Source organism: Ciconia boyciana, chromosome 10 (genome assembly GCF_034638445.1).
Source record: "Ciconia boyciana chromosome 10, ASM3463844v1, whole genome shotgun sequence".
Classification (NCBI taxonomy): Eukaryota; Metazoa; Chordata; class Aves; order Ciconiiformes; family Ciconiidae; genus Ciconia; species Ciconia boyciana.
In genome coordinates, this window is record NC_132943.1 from 17,270,292 (window position 1) to 17,284,924 (window position 14,633).

Sequence of the window (14,633 nt, forward strand, 5' to 3'; positions counted from 1 at the left end):
GTATGTGTTACATTAGCTGAAAAAAACAAGTGTGGTAGAAGTGAGTGCACTTAATGTCCTGCTCTTTCCCCATCGCCGAGCATTTCTTATTTCCTAAATCTTTCCTACCCACCCACAGGCTGGAAAGCAAAAGGGGAAAAGGGCTTGACTGTGGAGGAGGAGACACCGAAAAGCACAGGCAGCACCCTGGTATTTCAAGAACCGTTGTCGCTGCAATTATCCATGAGAGGTTTTATCCTGAACTTGCAGAAGTGGAACTAAAGCCTAGGGAGGAGTAGCAAGAGGCTTCGGGCCATGCTGGCAGTCAGGAGCAGAACTCTGAATCTCTGGAGCCGGCTTTGCCCAGCTATGATCAAAGTCCCTGCGTGAGGCTGCAAGGTTTGGGAGAAGGATAAAGAGAGGGAGAATAGCTGTTCCACAGTGAGGAACTCTCTGCGAGTCTTCTAGGGAGCTGGCATTGCTGCTTCCATCACAGCTGAGCAAAGCTATAATGAATGAGGAATTAAACCCAGTCACGGAGTTCCCTTTGATCAGCCCTTTCTGCTGACCTGAGCTGGCCTGGCCTCTCCACGGGACTGACCAGCCTTTTGGCTAGCACTACTGCAGCCCCCTGAAATCAGCAGGGCTGGAGAGAATTCACTCAGAGAGATGTGACCGCATCGACATCCAAGGAGTCACAGCACCCCGTGAAGACCACGTTTGTCACTTGGGTCAACCTGAGCAGAGAAAGGAGAGGAGGACGAGGCAGGGAGGACAGTGAACACCAGATCTCAGCTGGCACTGCTCAGAGCTGTCCTTCCCCTCCACTGCAGACCTGGGAGCAGCGGCAGCTGGGATTGCAAAGGGTATTGATTAACAATACAAGCAAGTTTTAACTGGAGCACGACAGGGGCAGAGGGCTGGCTGCATGTGCTTATGAGCTTTTCTAGGGAAATGTTTGAAATGTATGAAAGGCTCACATGGTCCAGAACATCATCTCTCCTGGTGGAGAGGATGGGTGGGCTGCCTGGCAGCACAGGCAGACATGCTGCACACAAGTGGAGCCATCTCTGGGTGGACACTGCTCTGAGGTGCTGGGCAAGAGAAGCCACATACAGACATGTTAACTCACTGCATCTGTAACGCTTCCCACTTGCTTTAGAGTTTGTGGGAAAGCCAGCATGCCTGGCCCACCAGGACTGCCAGCTGCAGGGAGGAGTGTGAGACAAGGGGCTGTCCCAAACCATGACTCTGAAATGTTCCTGGGAACAGGACGGCTGCTTGCTCTTTGGCTGGAAAAAATCAAAGGTCCCAGCTTAGGGCATTAAGCTTGATGGTGACATCAACAGAGATGGAAAAGGGGCTTTTTTTCCCTTCAGAGAAGGTGGAGAACAGAAATAGAGGCCAGATCCTTAAAAAAATTAATAAGAAAGAAACAAAAAACCTCAAATCCGAATCTGTCTCCCCAGTGCCCCTTCAGTTCATGGCTGACGTGGTTTGTCCTCTGCCATGTGGGAGGATTTAGCTCCTATTGACAGATGAGCTAATCAGTTCCCCTCAGCTCTTGAAGCTTTATCAAAGCCAGTTAATCATGTTACTGATTTCTGCCCAGGCTCTCCACTTCTGTCCTCTGCCAACAAGGCAACACACACGCACACAAACACAGGGATCATTTTTTCCCACTCCCAATCACACCAGCAAGAGGATGTCCCCAGTGGCTATTGTGCCAACATATGGGTGCTGCCCATCTCTCTTTCAACCTGTTTTTGCCACCCTTCATTCCTGGAGACATGTGGTAGCTCCACCAGCATCTCATGGAGGAGCAGGATGATGTCTACAGGCCAAGGTCACATCTCCTTGTCAGCACAGTGGTGGCAACAGTGGGACGAACTGGTCTGGGTTTCAGCAGGCCCAAGTCCTGTGCTGGAAGGATGCTGAAGGCAAGAGCCATTTGAACCTGGATACCAGGGTGTGCTGTCCAGGCCTCTGTCCCTGCCGTTGGGTTTGTTTTACTTCTGTACTGCTGCTCTGTGATAATGTCTGTCCTGCTCCTCCTGAGGGCTGAACTGGAGGCTGTGCTCCTTTCTCTGGAGTGGCCTTACCCACACAAACACAAATCCACCAAGTCAAGAGGACTGCCTTGTCCCACCAAGTTTCTGGGAGGCTCCTTCTGCCTTTATACCAATGATGGAAGGACCCAGACATGAGGAGCTCTCTGGGACCCTCTTTACTTCCTGGCAGGGTCACTTGAACTGATGTTATCCAGTGGCCTCTGCTTGGGTGGACACTGCTCAGGAGCACGTTTGGAGGTGGCTGGTGTTCACTGAACTGTTTTGGTAACCACCAGTCTTTCAATGGCCAGGCTGGTGAGTGCCTCTGCCCGTAGGTATTGTCAACTACGTCCCCCCATCCTGCGCTGGGGCTACAGCTCTTGCTCTCAGGGAGACCTTCTGGGGCCAGGCTGCCAGCATCTGCTTTGCTGTCTGGGCTTCCTCAGTGTGGGGCAGCTTCATCCTCAGAGCTACTCTGTACCAGCAACCTGACAAGGACCCCAGGCTGGGCAATGACCAGGACTGGTTGGGACTTGCAGCTCCAGGGTGGGCCAAAGAAGGGGCAGCCACCCCTGCCCAGCAGAGAGACTGGGCTGGAGAGCCGAGGAGTTGCGTGTGGAGAGACCCTGCTGTACCCAACCATGGGGCAGTCCCTAAATTAGCTATTCCAGAAAGGAAGGAGTTTCTCAAAAGCCTTACACTCCCCAGCCTTCCCCAGACCTCCCCACCCTCTTCTTGCTCTGAAGAGAGATTTGCTTCTCTCTGGGGTTGCTGCAGGTCCCTCTGCCAGCCCAGCCAAGGAGATACTCCAGGGCTGCCCAGACGAGCAGAGAGGACTTTAAAATAGGTGTCACAAAAGCAAAGAGGAGGAAAAGCCGAGGAGGCTCAATCCGAGCCGAGCTGTCCCGGCTGGCTCTCCATGCCATCTCCTGCTCCTCCCCGCGGGTGAGCAGGCGGGTGACCTCGGCCATGCTGTGAGATGTGATCACCCACCTATACAGACAATGTCCATGAAGCCATACATTCCATAGCAGATCTGGAAGAGCAGGTCCTGGCGTTGCCATTTGGCCGAGGGACTAAAGGTCGACCAGATGAGCCACGAGATACTGGCGATGAGGAAGAGGGAACCCAGGATGGCCGCTGCTATCTGAACCTTCTCAATGACTGTCAGAGAGATGGCCTGCCACTGCAAGGGGAGGCAATAGGGAGAGGAGAGGGGACAAGGGGAAGGGAGGAAGGAAAAATAGAAGAGATTAGTTACATGGGGAACATTGCTGTTTTACATCATTGTGGTGGGTTTGGAGATCTCAAAGAGCGCCTATGACATATATGTACACCCTACGCATAAATGCTTTTACCTGGTCCACATCTGGGGTGGAGCATGGCAGTTGTTCAACAGTGCATGGCCCCATGTTTCCTGTCAGCATTGCTGAAGAGGAATCCTGCATCTCACCAGGAAAGCACAGAGACCTGAGGGAGGCAGGACAGACTGGGGGCAAGACATCAAAAATAACATCCCCGTGACAGTAGGTCTGTGGTGGCCATCACAAACCAGGACATTCAGTTGCTACCTCAAATAGAGGCCAGGGAGCATCCTCGGCCAGGGCATCCTATTACCATGAGAAGAAGTGTCTCAGAGAGCCAGTCTTTCCTTCAGAGACCTCCCATGGGCTGGCTCTGTGCCACTTTGTGAGATCTGACAGGATCACAGCATTAGGTAGGATCTCGCAGCAGCAATGCACATCCCACAAAACTTGTTACAAACAACACAAGTTGCTGTGGTCAGGACACACTGCCTTTAGGTGATGACACATTCAGGCTGCGTTCCAAGGTAAACGTCAATGCTTCTTCCTCAGAAGAAATAAAAAATAGAAATAACTCCCCCAAATCCATTCACTATGTCAAACAGCTTTGTATAAGCTACAGTATAAATATCCTAAGCCTGGATTCCTCTCTGTCATCCAGCATAAAACCTCCTCACTCAGATTTACACTGATGAGAGAACTGCCCTGTAAAAACCAAGAACAGAAATTGCTTTCTTTACAAGCCTTGGGACATAGTCTGTAGCCCCTCCTGCAAATCATAAATCAACCGCATAAACAGGCTGAGGAGAGACAGTCTCTCCTGGCTTCGAAGTATATAGGCCACCTTTAGCTGTGAGATACATGCCCTTGAAATCTCAGTGGGACTGGCAGAAGGATAAATAAAGGCAGACTTCAACCTCCTGCAGGTATAGAGGATTCAGAGGAACTGAAAATGTTTAGCCTGGATTCAGCCCAAATTCAGTGTCCCTGTGAGGTGGCATCTCTGGCAAGCCCCTCAGCACCCTGCCGTTTGTCAAACATATCCTGGGACAGCAGGGTCACCCATCAAGCCTTGTCCCATCCTTTTGCAGGGCAAGAAGGGAGTTCAGTTGCTGGGTCCCTCTTTAATGCCCAGGCCAGCCAGGAGTTACCAGTGTTTTTAGGGAGGACTTTGAACCCTGATTGAAGGGCAAGAAGGACAACAGGTGACTTGTCCTGGTACAGGCATGCATGGCATTGCTACCAGTCCAATGACCAAACCCCTGAACCAAATGCACTCCCCTGCAAAGGGCTGCCTTTGGAGAGGAACAGACAAGAGCTTCAGCCTGAGGCTGAGGTCTGCGGGTTGCAACTGGAAGGAGATTGCCTGGCTTGGCTCGGAGGTGAGCTGAAGTGTCTGCCTCTGCCAGCCTTGCTCCTTGGCTTACATCCTGCAAGGGCAGACAGCCCTCAAATCGTATGTCAGGCATGTGCAGCATCAGTGAAGTGGGTGGTACCAGCTTATTTCATAGTTGGCCACAGAGTAGATGGCCATAAAGATGCTGAACAGAAGAGAACCTGTTCCTCGCTGAGATAGGACTGTGCTCAGCTAACCCCAGTCCCCTTCCTGCCATCCGCTCCAGCAGCTGGCCCAGCCAAAGGCAAACAGCAAGCACTGGGGACACTCAGTGATCTCTTAGCCCATTCCCACTCTGCTATAGCCTGACCTGCTCCACGCCTCCACCAAATCCAGCCACACCAGTGGCCCCTTTGTGCCACGAAGAAGTTGAGGTAGTGAACTGCCCTCCTCTGAGGGCTGGGAGCTCGGTGCCAGTCACAACGGGAGGGTCAAGGGGTGCTGGAGTCCACAGGAGATGCCCAGCTGTGCCAATCCTCTCCCCTCATGAGACAGAGCAAAGGCCACCTCAGAGCTGAGAGGGGGCAACAGACCTCCCAGCACCCATCACCCCCAAATTTGGGTTCTGAGGGTGGGATCAGCAGCTATGCTGCCCTCCCGTCAGCTCTTCAGCTTCGTCCTCAACAGCACCATAAGCAGATGCAGGACAAATCCGCAACCGGTGCCATCAGCTCAGAGCTCCAGGACTAGAGGCACATGGCGGGGGGAGTTGGGTAAGTGCATGGGGCTGCACTTTCACCCCTGCAGCTTTCCCCAGACCTCATCTCCCCTTCCACTAGCTCTGGCAAACGCCGAAGGGACGGGAGTGCAGGGAGCCCGGTGCACAGCCTGGTGCTGCATGTGAAGGTTTTACTGCAGGTCTCTCATGCTGACCCATGTGCGCCTGTGCCAGCCAAATCATTCTGCATCATTTCTCTCTCTCGAGGAGGTAATGGACTGGCTCCTCACCATCTGTCTGGCACACTTCAAGGCCTGTGGTGGCAACAGGTCCTTCCAAGGTAGCAATTAAAGACAGAGAAAGAAGAAGGAGCTGTTTTCTACAACTAGTAGCCACATACAACTAGCACCACTGCTTTGCAGAAACAGGGAGGCTTAGGGGTAGTACTAAATACACTGTGAAAGGGGATGTGGCTCAGGGCACAGAGAAGTTACACCTGAGTGCAAACTTGAAACCCCGCTCCCTTCGGTTGGGAACAGAGAGGCTGGAACACGGGCAGGGCCACTGCCTGACGCTGCTCAGCTGGCAGCAGCTGCCGGGAAGTTCGCTGCAGTGATAATGAAGAGACTGGAGTCCGTCAGCCGTGCCAGGGGGTAGGAGACTTTCCCCCGGCATCTGGCACTAAGTGACAGTGACACACACAGCAGCAGTCCTGACTCTGTTCAGGAGGTGGCACTGAGGTGTGATTACCCTCTGGCAAGGAGGTAAATGGGTCAGAGCTGAACACTGGGGAAAATAACCAGCTTGCAGAAGAATTTAATATTTTCCAGGAAAAAAAAAAGTAAGTAATAAATGTTGTATTTCCTCTCTGGCAACCCTGAGAACTGCAATTTAGCATCACACATCTAGCCCGAGCCACCAATAACCGGAGTCATTATTCTTCATCTTTTAATTCCATTTTGCTACACATCCTAGGGTATGAGGTTTGCACAGAGAGAAGCAAAGGGGTGAGACAGAGGATAAAGCATGTTACCCAGTGAGAGCGCAGACAGAAGGGTCCAAGAGCTGTTCAGCAGTGGAACGTGCTGATGAATTTCAGCTGCAGGAGCTGGGCCTGATGCATCCCTGCACCGGTGGCCTCAGGAGCCTGCCTCAATCACAGCACTGTGCCTTTCAGATTTCATAACAGCCCTTAGAAAATCATCCGTTCTCCTAACCCCTCTCCACCATCATTACGGCCAGCAGACCAGGGATTTGGTGGGTGACGCTATTGTCCTTGGGTCACCACTACAGCTGCAAAGAAAGGTCTCAGCAATGCTGCAGAGTCCCTTTACCAGCACATCTGAAACCCCCAAAGCTCTTTGTCTGAATGCCTGGCTGCAGACACAGCCCCCTCCCTCCAAATCTCCAGCTCAAACGTTCAAGCTGTAGCAAGGTCACAAAACTGAGCCCTTCTTTCCTCAGCTGATAATGACTGTTGAGTCCCAAGTAGCCGCTGAGCTGTACTGAAGTGCACCTTTAAAAACCGGCAGCTCACCCAGGTTGTCAATCAGGAATGTGACCTTTAGGCAGGTAGAAAGCTCTACAGATGCTCTGCCAGCACTGAACAGGGCAGAACTAAGGACTTGGTGGTACCAGAAAGCTTTAAAGGCTCCTGCAGGATAACAGGAGCAGCTTTGTGGGCTTACAATGGCTTCAGAGCATGCCCAAGCAGATCTCTGTGATGGCTTGCCACCCACACTGGAAAAAGGGCTCCATCCCTCCAGACCTTTCTGAAGAAATGTCCTCATTCACACAGGAGCTGTCTGTCTGTCCTCTCCTACCACCCCCCTTGGCCAAGTGTTTTGGCACACCACTCAGATGTGCACATGCAAAACACCACACTCTCTTTGACTGTTTTTCCCCAAGTTTCCCTATTTTCCCCAAGTCGCAAAACTCTGTGACCCAGATGCCTCCGAAAGGGTTTCTCAGGAGCCCACATCTGACATTTGCAATGACCTTAGCCAGGGGCCAAGCTGGGACCAGCGCCTGCCAGTCATGTCACTCTTGTTCTCTTGCACTGTTTCATAACCTACGTGTTGTAATTGGGACAAACCTGTTTCCCTGTTTGCTTCAGTGCTTCTGCTCAGAGGCTTGTGAGTGAAAACTCCTGCTGCTAATGTAACACAGATTAATAATGTCATTGCTACAGTATTTAAGGCCTGATCCGTATCTCCCTTTCTTTGTCACCAGCAGCCTCCAAAGGTTCCCAAGCAGATCCAAGGCAGCTATTTGCCTGCAGAAGATATCTATGTCTTACTGCAGCAGCTTGCAGAGAAGACTTGCTTGCTGGAGAAGCCTTCCTACACTCCTCTGAGAGCTCCCTCATGCCTGCCTTAGGCAGTTCAGTTTATTTTTATTGCTGTATCTGACACGTCCCCTTAGTACGTATCATTAACATCCTGAGCTGTGCTAGTCAGCAATTTAATTTTCAGACCCAGGATCACAAACAAGCGGAGGTTTTTCCTAGAAGGTTAGAGTGGACCATTCCCAGCACTGCTTAGGTCTGGCTCTCCCCTTGCTGCCCTCCCGAGGCCCTGGCCATCCTCCTCAATTATCTTTTGGAGGATGGCTTTTCTTTTTATAAATTCACCAAGCAAAGTTATGCCATGGCTGTGATAGCTTCCCTACTGTACATTTACAGATGCTGTGGCTTATTCATACTGGAAAGGCAGCAGGGAGGAGGAAGGGTCCACTAGGGCTGTGTAATGGAAACATGCAGTGATGAAACCCCCTCTCCACCATGTGCCAGAGCATCTGGTAAGACTCAGGCTACAGTATCGGTATCCTAGAAAGCCCCCATTATAAGGTACAGGGCATGAAGTCTCTCTTGCTGTGATTGCACCCATTGCTTATAGGCTGCAGTCTGCAGCTGGAGCTCAGCAGGGACCAGCCGAAGCTCATACTCAACACAAATGATTCAGCAAGTTGGGACAACCAGGAGACACCAGTGAACTTGCCTCAAGCTTTTTAGCTCAGGAGCTCAGGCTGCAAACACCCTGGGACCTCGGTCACTTTTCTTGCAGATGTGGGTATCCTGATGAAGAGGCCACATAAACAAACACTCATCAGCTCTTAACAGAGCATCACCATAGTCAAAATAGAGCCGGAGGAGAACTGGGACCATATCCTAACCCCAGCACTGGATAACTGAGGATCTTTGGAGCTGAAACAACCCACAATACAGGAAGAGTCAGAGATAACAACTGTAGAGTCTAACTCCCCAAGACTGCAGACAGTTGTAGGTCTGGGTAGGTTGGTTCAAACAGATTTTCTATTTGTGAAAATTGGAGCATCAGAGTGGATGTGGCTGAGGAGTGGCTACAAAGGAGCTGTATAGATGAAATCCACTGCAGAGTCCAATCACGGCAGATCCCTACTCCACTATGTATCAGCACCAGGGTGCCTGCAGTACTATCATGTGCTTCTAAAACCCTGCGTCTTCAGGGCCTTTTTAAAATCATGGGCTTTGCACAAATATTGCAATGGAGAGGAGCATTTAAAACCTCCATGCCCATGACTCCTGCCTCAGTGACTGGCAGACTGGAGAGCAGGAGGACGGATGGGTAGATGGATGGATGGTTGGATGGACAAAAGCTCTGGATCTTCTGGTTGCTCACAGCTGGTGGGATATTTTTGCTCATTTGCTGCCTGACTGCTGCTTGGCAGGACACCTGCCATGTTGTCCAACAACTTTAATCCCCTAGTCTCAGTGGGTTTGCAGTGTTGCTGCTTTAAGACCTTTGCTCTTAAATGCCTGCAATCCAGGGGTGTGTGTGGGGGGATAATTTATAGAGATTCATTCTGCCAAAATACCAGACTAAAGGCCTCTCTCTGGTATGAGACATCATAACAGCCTGGAGGCTGGAAGGAGTCTGTGTTAATTATGCATGAACCATGTTCCCCTGGCTGTAACTTCTCTGCCCACGCCACAAATCTCCACACACATCTGGCCTGTGCCGTGCTCCTAGGCACTCCAAAAATGTGCAGCAGATGTCAAAATGGGCAGAGAAACATGCAGATCCAAAGGAACATGTGGGTGTTGAGTGTGCTGCTCTGCTCGGACCAATTGGACATCCTTCAGGGAGCCCAGGGCTTGCCAGCTACCTGGGTTTGGCTTTCCAGCAGTCTGTCACATGAGAGGACACAGGGATAGTTGCAGGGGATAGGTAGGCCACGTTGCTGGTTAAAATCTATCCAGGCTCAGAGCGTCACCCAACAGATTTCATTTGACAAGGAGGTGAGGTTTGTGTGGTCCTTGCCTGTATTATGGTTGGTCTGGAATAAACAGATGACCATGACTTCCTACAGCATTTGCCCTCCAGAGAAATTCAGAGCTTTCTAGTAAGAATAAAGCTTGGCAGAAGTTCCAGCAGACCCTGAGAAGAAAGGCCAGGTACTATTGCTTTACTTAGAGACATGCTTGTATGTCCAGGTGGCCCCTCTTATCCACGTGTGGGATGAAGTCCAAGCAGAGAGAATGCTCTTCGCGCCTGCACACACTGTGACATGTTGTTATGGCACATAGTGTCAGGGCAGTGCAGCCCCTGGGTCCTCTCTGCCTCCCTTTCCCAGTGTCAGAGGATGGTGAGAGCCACTGAGGAACAAGGGAAACCCCGATGGCATGGCGATGGGTTAAGGGGAGCCCTTAGTCCTGGTGGGAAGTCCAGGCCTGGTACATCAGCCACTTCCCACGAGATTTCACACACTAGTGCTAGTGTAGCATCTGCTTCCCAGAAGTGCCTTTGTGCTGGCACCAGACAGGGTGCCTGGGCACGCAGCTGTAACTCCATACACGCTGCATTTATTCCAGACCAAGTGGCTTTTCACTCCAGTTGCTTCTTCCCACCCTCCAAATCTCCCAGTGCTTCTGTGAGAAGTGCTGTGAAGTCTAAGCCAGCAATGTGAAGCCTCTGAGCTCGGGGTCTGCGTGGTCCTCTGGGACGCTTGCTCCTGGAGCTCAGCTCTCTAACTCAGTTGCTCCTGCCACTCAGTTTTTGTGTTCATGGCAAAGGCCAGCAGATCAGGCCACTTTCTAACAGGGGAGCCCAGAAAGAGCAATGCTTTGCACAGGCTTTTGAAATGTGCGTGTGGGAGGAGAGCTTCTCTATGAATAGCTCCAACAAATTTTAGCTGAGTGAGGAGCAGGAGGAAAGTCACTGACCCGTTGCCCTGAACCACCTGAAGGTGTAGAGCATTTGGAGGTCATTCATTAAAGGCAGTGCTGGCTACACACACACTCGTAAATCAGCACCCACAAACCTTCAGTCCTGCTCAGCATCGCACCCCCAATCTGAGACACAGGAAGCATCAGGGCACTCATGGACCAGCTTTCCAGAAATAAACAAATGCTGCTTTGTCCACATCTCCCCTCCTGTGTTTCAATCTGCTCTGAGTTACTAGAGCCAAGAAATTGAAAAAACCTGGGTCTGGGGCTTGGGGTGAAACTACTGATCTCTCCAGCCCACAGCACATGGAAAATTGAATCAGAAGCTGCAGGGACTTGCAGAGAGCAGGCAGGCTTTTTCCTTCCCCCCAGCAAAATTTCCCCATGATGCCCCACTAATTTCACTACTTCATTTAAGTCTGGGTTCCTAAAGGGCTGTCCTTGTTTCCTCACTGTGGTTAGTGACCTCAGGCCTGGAAAAAGACACACAGAGACTGCAGTTTGGAGGAGACAGCAGGAGTTTGCATTCCCCCCACCCCTGTACAACTGGGCACCATCACTGGCAAAGTCTTTGCCTCCTGTTAGAGAGCAGAGCGACCAGCAGAGAGCCAAAGCCAGGTCCTGGACAGACCGACATACTTATAGACATTGCCCTGCTCTCTAAACCACAGCATGCTGCTGTAATGTCTCTCCAGTCCAGATGATGCTAATTAAGCAGTAGTGCCTGGATATAATGTGCTTCCTTACGTCCGAGGCACTAATGGTGCTCAGCAAAGGCATGGAGCAATTAGTCCATCTTCAGGTGTTGCCCCCGCAATAAATCAATAGCTATTAAGGATAATTTATCCCATTTTTTAACAGTCACACAGTTTTCCCCATTCTGAATCTTGATTTCCATTACCAGCCTGCAGTGGGGCTTATTAAACCAGAGTGCTTTTGAACTTGGAAGAGAAAAAGGTGGGTCATCTGATGCCTTTCACAGCCACTTACATCAAGATGTGCTTTACCTGTTGTGTACACGTCTGCAAATGTCCACTGAGAATCAGGGTTGGAGAGACCAGAGCATCAGAACCAACACCCATTGTGCCATGCCAGGACATATTTGATCATGGGGGAGCAGTAAAGTGAAAAGGGTGTCAGGATCAGAGAGGAGAGCTGCAAGAGCCCTCCATCTACCTCCTCCGTCCCTCATGCCAACACAGAGGAGGCCCAGCAGGAGATTAGGGTTAATGGCACAACTCTAGACACACGGGGTCTCAGGGTACTCCTCTGCCACAGACTGTGTGCCCTGTTGTAGCAAATCCCATAACTCCTTCATCCCCATCTGCCTCTGGAGACAGTGGCATACCTGCAGTCTCCAGTGGATGAACACATTTGAAAGGCTGTGAGGTGTTACGGGACTATCGTGGTCACGCTGCTGTTTTCAACAGGAGGAAAATGAATGTGGGAATTGTCAAAAGACAAGAAGAGCAGACATCCGAGGGATGCCCCCAGTACCACCGAGCAGAACATGGGGCCTCTTTGGACCAGCCCCTGACAACCCCTTCTAAGTGTCTCAGACGTACAGATCACTGTGCACAGGGAAGGAAACCCCACACAGGTAAAATCCACTTGCTCCCAGAAACAAAAATAGAAATGAGAATAAATAGACTTTGAAATGTCTCTAGTACCTTTACCTGCAGAGGGTTCTTTGTGCTTATGGCAATGACGTGATACTTGTAGTAACACAGCTCACAGCTCCAGCAGCCTCTCTCGCTAATCCATTTGATCAGACATGGCTGGTGCGTGCACTTCACCGATCCGTCACATCGACACGGGCTCAGCAACTCCCCCTGAAAAAGAGAGACAGCATCAGCAAGGCTCTCCTCCTCCCACAGGGCCTGAGCACAGCACAGCATGGCGCGGCAGAAGGTCCATCATCCACCCATTTGTTCTTTGTTCCTTTTTACCTGGTTTGGCTTAGGTAATCGTGCTGCCTCCATCCGTTTTCCCTCCAACAATTCTTGGCTGATGTGAACAGAGTTTGACAGGGATGTAACGGTCTCAAATACTTGGGTCCTACAATTTTTTGTGGAAAGAGACTGCTGGGTAGATGAGAGATGCCTAATATCACCGCTGAAGGAAAACCTAGATGACCGCAGCTCTTACTAGACACCAGAGCACCCACACTAGACCACAACGAGTGGGGACAGCTCTGTTGGCAACCAGATGCCACTGTTTCACTGCTCAGGTTTCTGTCTCTTTGCTACCTATTTCAGAAAGTGAGGTTGGCAGGGGGCATAGCTGCGAGACAGCCTCTGCTGCAGGCTGGTGTCCCGCTCAGCCCAGGGCAGCTTCCTCAAGCCCAGCTGGGCAGGAGGGGGAGCACAGACGCGGTGGCCCTTGGACTTTCTGCACAGGCTGGCTCGTGCCAGCCGTGGCGGTGCTGCTCCTCTCCGGGAGCTGGACTGAGCCCAGCGCCATGCGGTACCTCCCGGGACTTGCCAGGCAGTGGGCGTTTGCGGTGCTAGACACAGGTCTTTCCTTCCCAGTGCTCCCGGACCGGGAGGGATGAACCTGACCATGGGTAGCAGGTGTGTGCTTTGGGTCCAGGTCTTTGTGTACCCATAGCCCAGCAGGGAAAAAGTCCTCAAATTTCATCGCCCGTCCACTTTCCCCAGACAGTTTATCCTGAAAGTGAGTCATACTGATGGATAGCCTGTAGGACTGGCTATTTCCACCCTAGAAGCATGCAAGATGGAGAGCAAATTGTGTTCTGCCTTGTGACACACAGACATTTATGAGTGGTGGCTGAAACACTGATCCTCCTGGCTTGCTCCCTCATTTCTGGTGTAGCTTTAAACAGGGGTATCTGGTGTAGCTTTAAACCTCAATATTATTCTGATCCAGCTGCTATCCTCCTGTTCACCATGGGACTAAATTCCCATCTACACACACAAGCTCAGGAGTTCATTTTACAGTCATTTGCCATCGCTTATTTAGGGAGGAACAGAGCCATTACATTTTATGCCCCACCTTTTAGTGTTTAAAAGACACAGTGTAGACCCCAATTATGTACTTAGCTGTGCTCCAAGATTTAAAAGCTTTTAAAGGCAGAATGAGAATATCTACGGGATGGGGAAGGCTGGCATCACACTTTCAGTGTTGGGGAGAGGATATTTCCTCTTACACCTCTAGATCAGCCCCATCATTACTACCAATGTAGCACAAGGATAACAGACCCTAGTGTCTGAGGCTGCTGGACACAGTAAAAGACATCCATCCCAGCTGCCTTGGGTTAGGAAACCAGATCCTGCTCTTGCTAACCCTGGTGGGAAACTGCCTTAGCTTTCAGGGTACCACATCAGGTCTCAGGACCTGAGGAACCCAGCACCACGCTGGGCAAGAGTGATACTTTTATTTATGAAACCTAACGCAAACATGTTAATAATTTCATTTGCTTCAGCTAGGTGACCTAAAAATGTCATCTTCCATGACATTTTAGCAAAACTGTAAATAACTGTTTACATTACAAAACTGGGCTCCGCTCTACCTGTCACTGGTTTTCATTACACACAGGAGGGGACACAAAGGGAGAAGGGGAGCAAGGAGGGTTGTAGGACCCATTAACCTTTTTCACCTGGAAAGGTGCAGGAGGACAAGCCAGGAGAAGGGAAGCAGGGAAGGATTAGATGGGAGGAAGGTGCATGTGGGAAGGAGCGCTGACATTTGGCATTCAAACTCCCCATGTGAGGTGCATTTTGAGGGGCTCAGGTTTGGCTGTGCACGTTTGTCCCTTGCTGGGACTGGGGTGGGAAAGCGCAAGTGTGATAAGGAACTCGCATGAGCACGTACTGCCAGCCAGGAAGCAAAAGGGGAGGGATCAGGGCTTAGCACAGCTCCTCTGCTCCCCTGCTCGCCAAACCTCTTCCACACCAAGAACTAGCCTGGTACAAGGACCGCTGCCCCGTGCCTCTGGTCTACCCTCCTCATCTCAGTCCCTGGTGCTTTATTTCTCAACAGCTTCACTCCTCAATGCACAAGTGTTATCCCACCACCA

General features: G+C 51.0%; 1 protein-coding gene across 4 annotated transcripts in view; it reads right to left on the minus strand.

Annotated features, from left to right (window-relative positions):
- MARCHF4 (membrane associated ring-CH-type finger 4) overlaps positions 1-14,633 on the minus strand; it is a 108,168-nt gene that overhangs the window by 19,242 nt on the left and 74,293 nt on the right. For 3 of the 4 annotated variants that reach the window (XM_072874496.1, XM_072874495.1, XM_072874494.1), the window contains 2 exons: positions 12,265-12,426; positions 3,024-3,216 (listed from right to left, as the gene is read on the minus strand). In XM_072874496.1, coding sequence (XP_072730597.1) covers positions 3,024-3,216; positions 12,265-12,426 — 355 coding nt within the window. The remainder of the gene's footprint in view (positions 1-3,023; positions 3,217-12,264; positions 12,427-14,633) is intronic. The other variant, XM_072874497.1, reaches the window with a different exon arrangement.